This window comes from Podarcis tiliguerta, assembly GCF_965153285.1.
Source record: "Podarcis tiliguerta genome assembly, chromosome: 3".
NCBI lineage: Eukaryota > Metazoa > Chordata > Lepidosauria > Squamata > Lacertidae > Podarcis > Podarcis tiliguerta.
This window is the reverse complement of record NC_139536.1, coordinates 54,992,455-55,010,613: the sequence shown is the minus strand read 5'-3', so window position 1 is coordinate 55,010,613 and position 18,159 is coordinate 54,992,455. Positions and strand designations below refer to the sequence as shown.

The 18,159-nt window shown below is 39.8% G+C and overlaps 1 protein-coding gene across 1 annotated transcript in view; it reads left to right on the top strand.

Moving 5' to 3' along the window:
• The window catches only part of LOC310673745 (coiled-coil domain-containing protein 170-like), a 58,789-nt gene that overhangs the window by 32,858 nt on the left and 7,772 nt on the right, over positions 1 to 18,159 (top strand). The window contains exons 11-15 of the mRNA XM_083432336.1: positions 2,030 to 2,286; positions 3,280 to 3,424; positions 4,907 to 5,092; positions 10,761 to 11,078; positions 15,977 to 16,177. Of these exons, the coding sequence (XP_083288462.1) occupies positions 2,030 to 2,286; positions 3,280 to 3,424; positions 4,907 to 5,092; positions 10,761 to 11,078; positions 15,977 to 16,177 (1,107 nt within the window). The remainder of the gene's footprint in view (positions 1 to 2,029; positions 2,287 to 3,279; positions 3,425 to 4,906; positions 5,093 to 10,760; positions 11,079 to 15,976; positions 16,178 to 18,159) is intronic.

The following is an 18,159-nucleotide window of genomic DNA, read 5'->3' as shown; positions in this document are numbered from 1 at the left end:
GGCAATCACCTTAGGTGGCAGATGATGTGGGCAGCAGCAGTCTCTCTGCCCAAGCTGGTCCCAAGTCCCTTGGCCATTCTCCTCTGCTGGAGAATGTGTGCCAGAGGCTTATCATACATCCCCTAATGTAGCCTGCTGCCCTCAAGTGCAGTGGAGAACACAATCCCATTGCTAGTGTTGACTCAGCTGCAATTCCAGTCAACTTCTGTCCATGAAATGAGGGTGGCAGTGTGAATCTTCTTCAATACATGGGTAAGCAGTATAATTTACTTGATCTGCAGGTCAATCTGATGCATTTGTCCATCAAATTGTAAATGTAGGTCACACATGACAAAATAAGAAAATAATCTGCAGACTTTTTTGCTTTTTCCACATTTTCTGTTTTTAATTAATGGACAGTCCATTAATTACATGTAAGAGAATATGCTTTAATGCATAAACTTTAACGTTGTAGCAAAATCCAGCACATTCAATAGTTGGTTCCTTTGTCTTGTTCTTTTATTATGGGTGTAGGTTATTGCTTTAAGAGGTATAGTTTACTAGTCTTTTGAATTTAATCAATCAATCAATCAATCACTTAATTACTTTACTGCCCTTCATCCAAATATCACAGGGCTGTTTACAGCATGAAAACACAAAACATATTACATAGTTGCAAAAGTGAATACATTTGTTGTTGCCAGATCCATTTAATTAACTTTTGAGCGAAAAGTGATTTTCTTTCCTTATTGCATCTTGTTAGCATGTTAAGTATAGTTCCCACGATTTTGAAGTGCAAATGTCACACTTCAGCATATGGTGAACCTGAAGCTTTTCAAGCACCTGTTTCCATAAATTCTGTTAATAGCAGTTCCATTATATTTATTGTGCAGATTAAAGTTTAACTGTGTAAATGCTGCAGTGGTTCTCTTTATTCCTGTTTAATAATCTGGTTTAAAACCCTCATCCTGAACACGTTTCAGCAGATATTTGCAAAATAAAGCAGCATTGACTTTATATTCAGTCAATCACTTTGGTTCAACTAGTTTGGTGCGAGAGCCACTTTGAGAAGGTCCTGTGGCTGTGAGTAGAAGGCAAAACCTTCCCCGAGTAGCTAATTTCATTTCTGCAACTCACACTTTGACTCCATCTTCCTCTATGAGCTTTTAACTGGGAAATTGAGAATTGTTCTTTAAGGACTCAAATTGCTGTTCCGTAACCATATCTTAGCTTGAATAACTAATTTATGTGATTTTTTAAAAAATTTAAAATCATTGTTCAGATAATACAGAAAAAGTAATGTTGATGAGGCAGGATGGCTTCCATTTATGAGTTCCATGTGAAATAAGAATAACAATCTTTGCTAAAATCATCTTCCTTTGTCAGAAGTTTGGGAAGTGGCTAGCGTCATAGTAATTTTAAAGAAAGATTTAAATACTGAAAGAAGCACACCCCCCCCCCCCAAAAAAGTGTGAGGGGAGGCAGAGCCTCACATTGATACTCAGACATGGAAGATTTATTATGTTGTGTTGCTTGCCCAGAAGCGTTTTTAGGGGCAAGAAGGTGCTATAAAACTAATCTGTAGTAGTAGTTCATTTGGGGCATGTTTTGCAAAGAAAATGTATTTGAAGAAACTTGGTCTACTTAACATGCCCTGATTGATATAGTGGGGTAAAATATTTCTTCCATATGGTACTTTCAAACGAATCCTATGCACATTTACTAAGAAGTGAAAGGCACAGATTTCAGTAGTCCTTGCTCTCAAATTCATGTGCATAGGGTTGTATCAGGCTTGTTCTTTTCACGCGCAGTCCACCCTGCTGGTTAAATTTAATACACTGATGCAAGACATTAAAACAAATTTAAGTGAACAGGCAAATTTAAAACTGTCCTGGGAAGGAAGAAATGCAGTAATTAAGATAATAACTTAATAACAAGTAATTAACTTATGCCCCCCTCTCCTGATACTTGAAAATGGTTAAAATATGCACTGGGTCATATTGAGATTTTCCTTGCATGCCTGCATTTCATGATCCATTTCTGTTTATAGCTTCAAGATCTTAAATCCAAAATAGCCTCTAAAGAAGTATCTGTTCAGGAACTGAAGGCTGACGTTGAAAGCTATAAGGAGAATGATGCTAGGCAATCTTCTCTACTCCTCTCCATGCAAAGCAGACTCCAGGAGATTGAGAAGGAATCTGGAACAATTGCCTTTTCTAAAAAACAAACAGACTTGAAAGCCCAGGCCATTCTCCAGGAGAATTTGGAACTGAAAGAGAAAACCAGTGAACTGGAAAGTAAAGTCAGGTAATGACATCAAACAAACTGACATCTTAACCTAAAATAATTGCCCTAGAGCAGCCTTTCCCAACCTGCTACTCTCCAGATGTTTTGGACCACACTTTGCTGGCTGGAGCCTGGTAGAAGTTATATTGGAAAACATCTGGAGGGCACAAAGTTGGGGAAGCACATGTATTTTCCACTGACTTTTTTTAGTTTCTGTGGTCAGTTGGAAGATGAGAGCTTGTATGTGAGAGCTAATAGGCTTAATAACACTAGCTTTTTGGGTAATTGTTTTAGGTGACTATCATGGGGACTTGGTCAAAAACCTTACTGAAATCAAGATATGCCACATCCACAGCATTCCCCTGATATATGAAGCTTGTAACTAGATCTTAGTAGCTTGTTGGTTTTATCCTGTTTCTTTGGTGCCTAGAGATAGGGAGGTATGATGTAAAAACCTTTGTAAATGCACTATGGAGTTTGACCTAGACTCCTATTGAGTATAGTTTGTGACCTGATTTCCGATGGAGGGCAGATGTTTTAGAACTGGAATTTTGATTTGGTTTAGTTTAATTACATTTACATCCCACTTTTCCTGCAAGTTGTTCAGGGTGACATCCGTGAAGCCTCCCTGAAGAGAGCATTCCACAAGCAGGGAGCCACTACAGAAAAGGCCCGTTCTCGTGTTGCCACCTTTCAGGCCTCTTAGGGAGTGGGCACATAAAGAAGGGCCTTAGATGATTAACACAGGGTGCAGGTTAGTTCCTTTGGAGAGAGGCGGTCCTTGAGGTCCTGAGCTGTTTAAGGCTTTATTGGTCAAAGCCAGAAACTAACGAGCAGCCAGTGCAGTTGGGCCAGGATTAGTGCAGTATGCTCAAACTGTCTTGTCCCAGAGAGCAGCCTGGCTGCTGAATTCTGCACCAGCTGAAGTTTCCACTGTGTTGATGTAAAAATGTTCTTTGTTTTGTGTCCATCATATAAGCTGTTTTTTTTTTGTTTTGTTTTATATCTTTTTAGAACCTATTTGAATGAGTCCGAAGAGAGCAAGACCCAAGCCTCTAAGGCCAGCAGGGTGCATAATGAATTCATTGCACACCTTTGTCATTTCTTTGACATGAGCATAATAGAGAAAGAAGAGCCACAGGAAATGCTGCTCTCAAAGGTTTATGTTTTATATAATAATTTGAGACATAGCCACATTTGTATGTATACCACACCGAACCCAGAGTTCCCATTTTTTACCATGTCATGTGCAGATGATTGAAGAGTCTAATGAGAAAGTGTGACATACATAGCGTCGTAGGGGTTTTGAGGAGGAGAAAGTCTGAAACCAAAAATATTCAACAATGGACGTGCCAGAGCAGGAAAGCATACTTTGCAAGAAAGGACATGGTTCTGAAAAAAATGCAGGCATGGATCCAGATTCATATTGGAAGGTCAAGCTCATTTCCTTATCCAGGGCCACAGGCCTAGTTCAGAAAATCCCTTGGAGAATCCCAGTCCTGTTTCAAGAGCCCAGCATTAGGTACAGGCATTCAAAACGGGCAGATTGCTGAAAGGGATATCTGGGGAAGGGAGATGGAATCCTTAATGATAATAGCAACCCCTTCTTCCCGCCCACATTGAGTTTGAGGTTACATCTGGAAAACTAGTGGACACATCAAGAGCTTCTCAATTGTTCCTCTCCATCTAGCCATGTTTTACATGCCAGATTGGCATGTTATTTTCATATTAAATCACAAATAGCTGCTGTTTTACCCTTTAACTGATCTGACATTTAAAAGCAGCATCTCTGTGATTTGTGGGACCACAGAGTGTTATTGAAACTGAATGATTGACCAGAAGAACCAGCTGCGTCTTCCCCTTACCTGGTATGTCCACCTTCTGCCACAATTCTACTGCATACCCCTTATTACCTTAATGATAGCTCTTCCTTTTCCCAGGCATTCACAAGGAGCCTACTATAGCCTGCTAAGCACATTTCCAAGGTAATATAATTCTGATAGCCAAATGGACCCCAAACAATCCTGTCCCCCTGAAACAAGCCAGTGGTAAAGGTATTCCAGTGGTTAATATGTATGGTAATAATGAAAGCAGCAAAAGACCTAAGGCCTGAGCAATGCCATAGAGCACAATCTAGCATTTTGTAGGTGGTTGGCCCTAAGCAAGCTCCTTGCAACGTTTCTTGACATAAGACAGGTTCTTCCATATTCACCACCACCACACATTTAGCCTTGCTTTACAGCTCAATGCCCAAGAGGTAGAGAAACTGTCAACCTTGAAAAGGGATGTAATTATGGTAGTAAACCCAGCGAGTGGATATAGCATACCTGATCAAAGCAATGCTTCGTACTTATCCAGAAATGGTTATTCTTTAGGATGTGTGAGATGTGACCCAGTAAAGTGTACATATCTATGTTGTGAGACCCACGGAATAGCAATAGCGCAGAGCTGTAAGGTTGTTTAGGTTATGGCCGAAAGCATTTGTATTACTTGAAAGAGTTTAACTGTGATTGAATCATGGCTTTAGTTTAAAAGCAAATAATTATAATTTGATAAGCAAGAGTATTTAAATGTGCATAAACCAGGGAGGGGGAGGGAAGAGTGTTAAATAACCACTTTTAACTAGCTTCCATGCTTCCAGATCAGTGACATGCACGAAGAAAATAAAGTACTAAAAAGACAGATTGCCACACTCCAGGAGACCACAAATGTTCATGACATGGAGTCAAAAGCAAATAGAGAAACCATCATGAGGCTCGTCTCAGAACTGAGCAAAGAACAGAGGCAGGTAGCATCCTGCTGTCAAGACATGGAAAAGTTAAGTAATGTAAGTCTTTTTCATTTTTCTGTTGTGGGGCATTGAGTCTTTATGCAAAGGCTTACAGTACTTTGAAGAGAGCTATGTGGTCACTTGTCGCAAGTTTGGGGATGGAGAGAGAAGTATATGTGACAAAATGTTTTCTTAGAATCAAACTAGACAAGTGCAAGCATTTTTAACAGAGAAATTGTCATATAGGGCTTTAACCCTTTGCACTTCACAATGGTCCCTATCTGAACTTGGAGCCCCATGCCTGATTTCCATGTGGCGAGAAAAAGTCTCATTGATGTGAATGGGAGTTTTTTCCTTAGGAAAGTTGGAATCCTAGAGGGGCTTTAACTCTTTAACCCTTGTTCTTGATCCAAATTCAGATCAGGAACATAGCAGGAGAAATTAAGTTGAAGCTTCCCTACTCTCCATACTTGGGTTCCAATCCAGATCAGACCCCCTCACACTGTCCATTTGTTTTTAAAAACTTTGTACTTAAGGACACAGACATTTCTTTGTTTTAGCATATACCAACTGCAGGTGTCCCTGATTCTTTGCAGCTTCCGTCTTACAGTGAAAGAGCTGCCAGATGACATTTAAAAATTGATAAGTTTCTGAATTCTCCTGCTAAACAAGCAACTGTAATCAGGGGCAGCTGTTACATTGAAGTAAGCACACACCCACAAACATATGCACAGGTTCCAGATGGGAATTATTTTCCTGCCTCTGGTCTCCATCTCTGTATGGGTCATTGAGAACAGGGGTGCCTCGGTTTGATTTTTTTGAGTCAGATACAAAAACCCCAAACTGGTTGACTACAGCTACAAAGGACACCTGTAGCTACTGGATTTTAATCCAGAAGCCATTCAAGCAACCGGTCATGTAATGGTAATAAGGTAAGCAAATGTGGTTGTCCGCACAAAGTTGTAGTGGTTCTCAGTGCAGGAAGAGTTCAAGAGTTACTGAAACAGATGTTCAGGCAAGCATTAGATATGAGAAGGTGAGCAAAGAGAAAAGATCATGAGTCACTCAGCTGATCTGGCTTAAATTAAAGGCTGATTTATCTAATAGATCTTAAATGGGTAAATGCTTTTAAAATGCATCATTAAATGAGTTAATGCTTTTTTTAAAAGGAACAATAAACATGTCACATGAATCTTGTTGAAAACACTTCAGGAGTACATCAAAATATAAAGTTAAACTTATGTTTTGTCTGAAAACTTTAATGGTAAACAATGGAACTCGGTCACATTTAACTTGCATAACAACAAGACCTTTGTGGGATATTGGCTTTCCAGAAAACATAGATTCTGTCAAAAGACACAAGGCACGCATCAGATCACATCTCAGCTGAACTCAATACAGTCCCAAAACTTCTATACTGTTGGTGATAGTACTTAGAGGAACAAATATGTTCTTTATTAAGGGATGTGGTCAGTCATACAACTTATGAAATCATAGAACACATTTGATAAATGATTTGGATTGAAGTAAGAACACTGCTTTCGGGGTTAGTGGTCATGGAACTTCCCAGATCTCTTGTACAGTTATGTCACTCAATTCAAGCCCTTTTAAAATGTTCAGCATAGATGTCACACATGTTTACAGGAACTGTGGTGCACTTAGGAATTGTTGTAAAGGAAGGAATATGGCCCTTTGGAAAGTCTGTTTTGTAAGCATAGACTGCCTGCCAAAACCACAATGGAGAATACAGCAGTGACTTATCTGTCAAATATTAACATTTCGTTTTATTTCATGAGATACTGGAAACATGATCAGATCTTAATATATCAGTTGTTTTGAACACTTGCATTCAAGCCACTCACCTATAAGATCCCACTCTTCATCATACGTGATTTTGGGGCAGGTAAGAACAATTTTTAAAACTATTAAAAAATAAGAAAACCATTAAAACAGTCAAGACAGCAACAATGACTTTTTAAAGAATTGAAACTGGGTGAAACTTGATAATGGAACTTGATTCAACATATCTTCTTCCATCTTCAACTGATATTTTCTTGCCTTCATCATGATAAAGGCTAATTGGTGTGTGTGAAACACTGTGCAGTATAGCTTTAAATAAAGGAGCGCCACCCCCCTTTATCTGGTTTTGTATAATGTCATTGCAAATTTTGGTCTCTTTTTAAAAATACAAGATCATTGTAACAGCTTTGACCAGATGAAGTGTCATGGGAAGAACCTGAAACAAGAATAATAATTTAGGAACAATTTACATTTGGACAGAGGGTAGATAGCTGCCATTTAGACCATTTGCCAATGTCACTTTTTCTTTGTTTAAATAGGGGACAAAAATTCAAGTTATAAAAAATAATTCTGTTTCCTTGGGATTTTTTACCCCAGAGTATCTGAAAACTTTGTCAAAAAGGAACTTGAAGTAATTTATACATCTTCAGTTGCTCCTTGGGACATATATTTAAAAAACAATCTTTTTTTTTAATACAGAGACCTGTTCCAACCTCAAAGGCGGTACTATCACTCCCCCCTTCCCTTTTACATTGTATTGAATTAATATCTAGTTTCTCTAAAAGCATTTTCAAGGGTCAGTTCACATAACTCTATGGAATCTTCCATAGAAGAGTGTTATAGAAATTTTTATAATAAATAAATACTGCTTGCAAATGTGCTTGTACAAACATTAATTTGCCATTTCACTTCCGGTTTAATAGCAAGCCATAGTTTGGCATTCCATCCAAGCCAAGCAACCTATGCTTTATGTAAATCACAGTTCACCCACCAAGTAGGATTGTAAATCATAGTTTGAACTGAGTTTTCATTCCTGATATTTGGCAAACTATAGGTTTATAGTATTCAAATGGACCATTGCACGAACGAAAAGGGACATGGTTTGCAGTAACAATAGTTTTCTAGTTTGGAAGTAAAGTCAAGAAGGACCAGAGTGTTTCTGCTCTTTCAAGTTCACTGTTAAGCTACTGGATCCTGTGAGCTGTGTACTGTGTGTTTACTGTGCTAAATGCACTTAACTGTGGATAATTAATTCACGTCACAAGCAGAAAAGCTGTGCCACAAACAAATGAACATATTGCTTGTTAGGCAAAGGCTGCTGTCTGAGTTATAATTAATAACGGGTGCTACAAAATAGTTAACTGAAGTTTGAAATTAGTAAAAGAAAACTTACTCCTTAGCACTGGATAGGCTAGGATTAGAAGGCTGTTCTGAAGTAGGAGATCACATTATAACTTGAAAGTGTGGGTCACTTTTTGAGAATTGGTGAATTTTGCTGTAAGGTGCTTTCCTGTAAAGTAGCTTGTATACTTTCTTGCCAGTATGTATATCACTGCATGCAGTAAACATGGATGCTAGGATATCTCTGCTTTCCTTGCCTTTTTGAGCATTATGGATTTTAGCTCTGAAACCCATAAGGTAGTATCCAGCAGAAAACAGAAAGAATTCATCAACAGAACTGGGGTGGGAGGCAATTTTTGGCAAATTGTTGTTTCCTCTGAAGCCCCCTGTGCCTCCCCTACATCTGCTAGGGGCACAGGGGTCTGCAGAGAGGAGGGAATAACTGAAAAATTCCTCTTTGCCTGATTGCACTGACACATTCTGCAGTGGATGGAAGCTGTTGGACACTACCCACAAAATGCAGAAGGGTTCCCCATTTTGATTCTTTCTCCTGCAATGGATGTTTGCCTCTCTAGTCTCCCTGAAAACCAGAAAATGGCACAGCTTTCTGTTAACTTTCTTCTGTAGTTGGGAAACGTTTCCTAATGGTTTGATCTAAATCAGTTTCCCTGTCATCGCTTTTGCTTGTCGTCCCCTCTTAAACCTCCCCACCTCCATGGTTCTGAAAAACAGTTTTTTGTTGCTTCCTTTCTTGCATCTTTTACAAAATGCTTGAAAATCTCTAGGATAGGCACACCAAGCTCCTTCAGTCCTTCCTCAGATGATGTTTCTTTCAGGCTTCTTATCGGCTGTTCTTCTCTTTGAATTCTTTCCTCTCTGGTATACTCTTTGAATTACAGTGCCAAGAACTGTCCGCAGTTCTTCATCAAAGAATGAAACAAATGTAATCTGGAATGTTTGTTTTTCTCTCATTAAATGCAGGATGGCTGATTGTAATCATCCTGTTTTTCTTTAGAGATTTCAAATTAAGCTGAATCCTAACCAATATCATTGTAATTTGACCTTAATTTTGTCCTTCATTGCCCCAATATGAAAGAGTGCACCACAGATTATAACTTTCTTTTCTGTATGAGTTTTACATATAGGGAAAAGTCTCTGTGCCCCACATGCGCCAACATGTGTGAGGGACGTGGCTGCTTTCTGGGCCTTGCATATGAATAGCAACATTTTCTGTTACTCACAGGAGTGTTTGGAAGAATCTGTCCATTTGTTTCTCTTTGTTTCTAAACGATGTTGTGCTGCACCTGCGATGAGGAAAGAGTGCATTTGTTGAAATAATATTGCAATCTGAAATTGTTTCCTCAATTTTCTGTAATATCAGTAATTTAATTCTTGGCACTGGATTAGATTCCTCCCCACCAAGATCTTTTAAGAAAAGTAGCAGGAAAATTAAATTAAATGGAAGGATGCCAAAATATACAAAGGCAGATTTTGTTGAATGTGACGTCTCCAATTAGAGTAGGCTTGAGTGGTGACAAGTATGCACTTAACACTTCTCATTCTTCTTATAAAGAATCTATTCTTAGAGTTGGGATAATTAGGGAAATAAACTTGACCCTTCAAATCTAGCATTCCGCTTCCCATTTGGCATCCAGAACCAGAACCAGTCATAAAAAAAAGAACACCCTTTCAACATGCACTCAGCTGGTTGTCTAATTCTTGCACTTTGCATAGAATAAAAGTATTTCCTATTCCCAGTTGTTAATCACAAGGTGCATTAAACTTGTAGGATTAATAGCCATTGCTGTTTTTATAGATTGCATCTAATTTAAACAGTTTGTTTCTGTGTCCACAAGCATCTAATGTTTTTATTGCCAAACTCCCACAGCGTTTCATTAAATATCACCAAAATTTTGCTTTGCCAGTATTTTTTCTCTGAGGCAGTGAGTTTTGGAAGCACATTCTATGAATGAGAACCAAGCACTTTGTGTGTGTGTGTGTGTGTGTGTGTGTGCGCGTGTGCGTGCGCGGCGCTTGCTTAAATTTTAGACTCTACCGCAACAGTGCCTCTCCAAAGCATCGTCTGTGCACAGAAGGCCATTCTGAGCTGATATGGAGAGTTTGTGATGGGACAGAGAATCCTCATAAGTATGCAAGAATCTTAAAGGGATTAAAAGTAAGTGTCATCTAGTGATTTATAGGTGGGACTACATCATTTTATGAAATATAAGAATATTTTCTTCTTCTTCTTCTTTTTCTTCTTCTTCTTCTTCTTCTTCTTCTTCTTCTTCTTCTTCTTCTTCTTCTTCTTCTTCTTCTTCTTAGTATGTAATCTAGACTTCTATGAATGGCATAGAGTAGGACAAGCAAGCCCAGGTCCTCATCCCCAAATATTCCCTTCTCCTAGCTTGTGCTGTGCTTTATTGTCCTATCATGGTTGTTCAAAGGGGAAAGTACGGTGAGCGGTGGACATGGCCCCTAAACTTCATGTTGATTACCCTGAATGCAGAATCTGCAAACTTTGTGCATTAATATAGAAAAGGAAAATTGGGGCTACAATATGATTGCTGTGGCTTTTATTTAGGATCTGAGCAGCACCACGGCAGCTAACCAGAGCCTCGAGAGGGAGATCAGAACCCTCCAAGAGAGACTGGCTGCAAGTCAAAGGGCTTGGGAAGTCTCGCAGGAAGAAGTGAGCCACCTAAAGAAAGGTTGCCATGAGAAAGAAGAGAACCTGAAAGCAAGCATGGAAGAGGTCAGGGCTGAAAAGCGTCTGCACAATGCCTTTAAAGAGCAAATCATCACCCTGCTTGGAAGCAGCTGCATTATAGCCAGCCGATCTGAGGAGGACATTGTAGAAAAAATTCGAGAAATGATCCGCATGGAGGAGAGCAAAAAAACAGTATGTGGATGTCTACTGTGATTGCTTGAGATGCTTGATTTTCTGTAGCTTATTTTCTGTGTGAATTGGAACCTTGCACATGTTGGCTGCCTTGTTCTGCATAGACCCTTTGCAAAACAACAAGAAACAAAACAAATCTAAGCCTTTCAGCTTTGGAGTTTAAGCACCACAGCATCTGCCTCATCATCCCGGAAAATAAGCACGGGTACTTTGCAGACAATCCCAGAGCCCCATATCAGAAGCATGTCCAATTAAATCAAAGCTGATCCAATCCTTTCCCTGACCACAGGTCCACAGAGAATGCATTTTTTGGCAGTAGTGCTGCTGCCCTAAACATTTCAATTTGGCCAGCCTGAACATATTTGGCCAGCCTGGGTGTATGGCGCAGAGCCTACTTTCCCTGACAATAGAGAGCCTTCCTCTCTTCCATTGCAGGGAAGATGATCTAAATACGAAGAATCTAACTAGGGAGAGGCAGAGCTGCAAACAGGCACTCATAGTAGTGGCATGGATGGAGGCTGCCTTCAAAAATCGTAGTAGTAGAATGAAGAAAAGTCCTCTGGTGGAAAACGATCTATGCACATACAATTATTTATGCCCTGTGGCCTTTCTGTTGCATGAGAATTTTGATATGTAAACTCATGATGAAAGCATGTGCATGCATGAATTACAGCATTAGATGTTCAGAGCTTTGCCAGATCACAAGGCTTTTGCAGAATATATGAACCCTGTCGGATTTCAAGTTGCAACAGCATATCCCACCGCAATACTAAATCATTCTCTTTTTTCATCATTATCTTATATTTTTGTTTGGTCTCTTAAATTCCCGTTCATTACTGATAAGAATTGGTTCTATAACTGTTGACAAAACTTCCAGAGCCCACTCTTCCCTGTCTTTGAAGACTTCATGTGCGGCATTTTAAATGAAACAGGCAAATTATGGGCAAAATTTTAAGTCTGTCAGGTGAGTTATAAGGAATAAAAATGATCAGTTTCACTTTTTGGAGGCCTGTCCATCTGTCCACCGTCCTACACTAGCTATTTTAAAATGTGGGCCTCAAAGCCTCACTTCTACCACCTCGCCTATCTCAATGAATTGTTGGAATATAGGCAAAAATATTAGATAACATATTTAACAGCAAACCCTAGAATTTCTGTGGGTTTAAAAATATATATTGTTTGAGCCTTGCACCTAAACACTGCACACTAGATTTGATTTTACACTCTTTTTTCTTTTTTCCTTTTTTTGAAGAGGCCAGAAGATGATCGATCAAGTATAAGTGTATCTGCACTCCAGCCAAAAAACCTGATAGCACTTCCCTTAGAAAAACAAGTTTGGAGTATGCTCAAGTCTTTTCTGACACTGTTATCTCAGTTCCTGACCTTCAAATAGGAACTCTCCAGGGGCTGAAGTGCACTCTTCCTTATTGACAGACATCATTCTGGGGCCGTGTAAGCAGGACAAATCTGTACTATGTGCTTGTCTAAGGCTAAGTTTTCTTCAGCAAATCCACTCAGTACTTTTCCATCTTTGCTTTCACTGAGAGTGGCCATTTCTATATGGACAAGTATGCACCCTACTTTCTGTGGTAGCCCCAAATGTTTCTGCCAAGCCCACTTTTTCAGCATTCATGAGCCATGGGCTCAGAATCCTTCTGGAAAACCAAACCCAGCCAACCTTCAAGACACCTTGGTGCTTCAGCTAATTTGCCAGATTCCTCAGTGAACTCCCCACTGGTGCTTTTCACAATCAACTTGCCATTGGCACTTTTCTCAGCCATAGATAACTATGCACTGGTAACCTCCACCTAAGTCTAACACAATGTATAAGGCTACTCAGAAACTTCAGTTAGTATAAAGCAAGGGTGTGGCCTGCAGGGCCTCCCTGTACAGCTTGCACCTCCCTCTGCAGTGTCATCAGAAGTGGTTTTCAAGCCACAGAGAGAGAGAATGAATTGATGGATGTGTGTGCATGTATTAGGGGTGCGGTACATGTGGACGACACCAATTTTTTACTCCTGGCCACTGTGGACATGCAGTGTCCAACAGATATCCCAATATACAGCACCCCTGAAGAGTCGAAAAGCTTCTCCACCCTTAGTGCAAAAACATGGAAGCTAAGTTGTTTCCTGGATTGGCTGAATAAAACACCAGTCACAACTGGTGCTGATACTGTTATTTTAACTCAATGCATTTTCAACTGGAAAGTCGGAAAGTCTTACAATAAGCAAATTTTCACTTTGGGTGCTGCACCACATGATATACTACTCAGATGTAAGTTTCATTAATTTCAGTGACTCTTTCTCTCAAGTAAGTGGGTATACACTGCAGTGCAAGGCTGAAGTCAATGGGATTTACTTCTGAGTAGGATTCTGCTGTGACAGCTATAAAGATTAATATGGAGACCCATAATAAATTAAAAAATAAGTCACAGGAGGAGCAAAAGTTGTTGATAAAATTCAGTATTGCTATTATTACTTGATTTGTGATTTCACTCTGAGATCTCCCACTAGCAATAAATTGAAATGAAATGAAATTATATCATCAATATACACAGTTCTGCTCAGTCACTGAGTTCCAGTTCAGTGAAATTTTAACAATGAAAAGCAGCCTTGCACAATATACAGATGGACAGGCCTCCAAAAAGTGAAACTGATCATTTTTATTGATCTGTGCTATCTTCTGGCGCAAAAGTTTCATGTGTAGCTCTTTGCTGTCAAGCTGCTCTTTCTGAGTTCTCAACTACATTGAAAAGTTAAAAAGCAGTGAACACACATACACACACCACAAAATCACACTTCACCGTGAAATGCAATGGTGGTAAAGTCAAGTAGCGTGTGGAAGCTTTGGAAACTATGTGGTTCTATATTTTTGAGAAGGTTAAAATGATATAATAATCTTCTTGTGGTATCTCATAACGCCTGCACCCTGGGCGGGTTGTATTATTGTGCTGGAAGTAGAGAACAAATAACACCCCACTGCTGCTGTCACTTTGTTTAGATGAGCCTCAAAGCTTCAATTCTTTCATCATTCCTCACCAAAAAAAAATCAATAACCAAATCCATTTTGCTACATTAGGCTACAGTCAGAGAGCCAATGGGAAGCTGCAAGGATGTTACCCTGCCTGATCTCTAGCCTTCACTAAGTCTCACAGGAAGCTGGCATATGATTTTTTTCCCTACTGTCCTGTTAACCAAAACTAAAAAGTTACAGCATTAATTTTTAATTGCTTTAACTAAATTTGCTACAAGACTTTTGTCATTTACTTTGTGCCCTTGTTCAGACTGTTATTTGAACGAGATTCCTCCATTGCCCTATCTCTTTACATAATGGCCCTAAGGGGGGGGGGAACGACCCACATTCTCTGGTTGGGTGGTGGATTGCCAGGTTTTTCCATCTTTCCATTAGGAACAGCTGGCTTGGTTTGTGCCTTATTATTGCTTGGCTTGATGTTTTCAACTGTGCGGCTCACTTGTTTGCATCTCTTTGTTGCTGTTTGCGTTTCATAGCATTTATATACAACCTTTACCCTGTGTGCCTCAGTCTCGGGTAACACAACTCGTTTGTATTTGAAATGTTGCAATCTTTAAGTGCTGAAGCGGGCAGTGGAAAAGTTGTGCGCATAAATGCTTGCAAAATCAGGCCAGCTTGCAAACACGAGGTTTACATCTGCTAATCAGGAACACAATTTAACACAATTTAAATGGAGCTAAAACTGTACAAATAAATACCTAAGCCACTACAGAGAAGTACAATTAAATTTAAACCATCCTATTAATGTGGTGAGTGGAATCTAATACTCTTAATTATAAGAGTCTAATGGAAGATTTGTAAAGTTAACAGTTAAAACACATTTTAATCATTTATACGGGCTTGCATAATAGGGTTTAGTCTGCTTTTTTGGCTTTGGCTACCCTGGTTTTAGGTTTTTTGTTTTAAGTCGGCGCAAAATGCATGTCTTAAAAGCATTCCTGTTTTAATGTCAAATATGTTTTTAAAATATATTAAGTAGTTCATTCCAAAAGTTAATCTATTGCTTGCCTCATGCCTCAGCTGCTTTTAAGTTATACAATTTAATAGACCACACCCTTGTTCCTGGGTATTTCGGCAGAGCATGGTCTTACTGGCTTCTCACACTATGGCCTGTCATATTTTATTGGTATGTGGTCTACTGGCCCAGGTCTGCCTGCCAATGATGGAATGGGATTTTGTTGTCAGACCAGCCTTTGTTTATTTTCTCTGGCTATCTGTCCAATTTGAAGCCTAGTTCATTGTCCAGCTTGCCTGCCACAAACTGTGGCCCAAAGCCTATTAGTCTTCTATCTGTCTCTCATCCCCCGCCGCACCCAGCCTTTTGTTTCTGAGAAGGACTTCTGTCCATGTAGACAGATCCCCATTAGTTAAGTTTTGTACGTTCTTGGCACACTGAATCAGCCTGGCACAATCTATAACAGGCTTCCTCAAACTCGGCCCTCCCGATGTTTTGAGACTACAATTCCCATCATCCCTGACCACTGGGCCTGCTAGCTAGGGATCATGGGAGTTGTAGGCCAAAAACATCTGGAGGGCCAAGTCTGAGGAAGCCTGATCTATAAGCCTCACATGAACTGCAAATTCCAGTGATGGTTCAGTGATGGTTGATTGGTAATATAAGATGTCATCTACCTGTATTACAATCAAGTAATCAAATACATAATTAAGAGCTGGTTGGCAAACAATCTCAGGCTTGAAATAGCATTTTAACACTGTATTTGAATAAATAACAAATAGCTAGTTGTCATATGCTTATTTGTTGTGTAATCTATTTCTGAAAGTTTGGCAATGCCTCTCTTGCACCACAGTTTAGTTTCAAGCTCAGCCTCTGACTTTAGTTTGCTTTCTCCTCCCGCCCCCCTTAGATGGTATCCCAGCTTGAAAGCCAAATAGCTAAACTGACTGAGGCACTGGAGACTCAGGCTGTATCACACCAGGAAGTCTTGCAGAGGACCAGAAAAGCAGAAAACAAATCTGAGACACTTCACGATCAATTGATGTGTCTGGAAGCGGAGCTGGTATCTGGGGACGTGATACGAGATGCTTTGAAGCTTGAGAAACAAAAAGTAATAGCTTCTATTCATAGTATGTGCACAAGGGTAGCTAGAGAGAGAGAGCCCCAAATGCAACAGAATTCATGTTCCAATATGCTGGTTCGATCATATTATTATAAACATCTTCTGATGAATGAGAAAGTCTTTCAGTAAGCTTGACCATTTCCAGTCATCAGAATAACTCATGTAACTGACCACTGCTGCTCAAGGTTTTTCGACTGTATTATATTGTACTTGCAGAGTACTGCCAGGACCCACAAAGGATAACTTTTACATTTGTCCAGAGAAAAAGGAGTTAGTTTTGAGTTTCAAAGCTAGCTGAGAAAAGTGGCTGAGGTTTCATGGGGTGCTTGGGAGTTTAGATTAGCACTGCTTGCTGCCTGACTGTTTCCGTACCTACAACCTGCAATATCCTAGTAATGTAAAAGTTGTACACATTATTAAATCAAGAATCTTAAGGAGTTGGACCTCTAAATTAGGGATGGGGAACCTGTGGTCTTCCAGATGTTGCTGGACCACAACGTTCACCATCCCTCACTGCTGGTGATGCTGGCTGTGGAGCATCTGGAGAGGTTCCCCATCCCTACTCTAAAGGAAACCGACTATGTAAAGCTCTCTAGGAACTGCCCAGAAGTTGGGAAACAGGAAAATTAAACAATATATTTAATATGAGATTGAAGAGTTACTGACAAACTGCCTAAGCTAATTTTAGGAGCAAAGCTTGAAAAGAAATCCAGTGCATTTCTTAGGATCTGCAAGAGGATGCAGTTTCCCATCTTGGTTAATTTGGCTCCAGAGATGTAGTCATAGTAGTCTGTTACAGCAAATACACAAAAGAGCTTTGTAGCACCTTAAAAGACTTACATTTATTTGGAGGGGGGTTGCTTTTGGTACACACCAATGGCCCTCATTATTCTGAACAGCCCTTGTTGTTTGCTTTCTGATTTGAACATTAAAAATGTGCTATATACATGATTGGTGTGATAGCATAAATGGGAACAACGGGAAAATAAATTCAATTTCTGCGTTTAATAATTCTGATACGGTAGCTTAATCTAATATGTATCCCTGCAAGCTGTTCTTTGTTTCTTTTTCTTTGCAAAACTGATCTTTCCTGCACATATTGCCTCTTAGCTAATTTGCTTTATAGGTCATGTTATGCAGGCTCCTTCCAGCTAACCTTGGCCCCAGTTTCAAAACCACCTACTGTGAGAAACACACATTTAGGACATGTTGCTTTTTAAATGACTTTCCTGGGGTTGAGAGAGAACTGTCTGCAGGAGGTCATTTTCTCATATGAATCAGGGGAGTGACAGCTTGGTCAAAATCCAACATTTTTTCCCACCTGCTAGATGATTCTGTGACTGTGGCTCTGGGAGGGAATGGGTCGTTCAACTGGATGTTTGCTGAAGTAATATGACCCTGGTGGCTGAGTGTTTGGGGGAAGCCATGCTGATAAAAATCAATATGGAATTCAGGGGAAGTTATTGCTAGATCATCCGGTACACTTATTAAAGAAAAGTGGCTATGTTTATGTGACTGCTAACTAGCTTAAAATGCCAATTATGGCAAGTCCAATGAAACGTAAGAAACATTATTGAACCTACCCTGTGGTGTGAAGATGGCAAAGAAGCAGTTTTTCTCCACCACCATTGCATGTCCACGATGTCATCCAGCATAGCCTTTCTGAGTGGTTCAGGGCCTTTTGCCGCCTGGCCCAGTGGGAAGATATGGAAGAACTGTAGCTCAGTGGTACAACATCTGCTTTGCATGCAGAAGGTCCCTGGTTCAATGCCGAACATCTCCAAATAGGACTGGGAACATCCCCCAGGTGAAACCCTGGAGAACTGCTGCCAGCTCAGAACTGCTGAGCTAGATGGACCAATAATCTGTCTTGATATAAAGTCTTCCTATGCCCAAGCAGACCCTGTTTTGTGCACACAAACCCTGCCTGAATTCCACCAGTTATGTATAGAAATAATTACATTATCAAA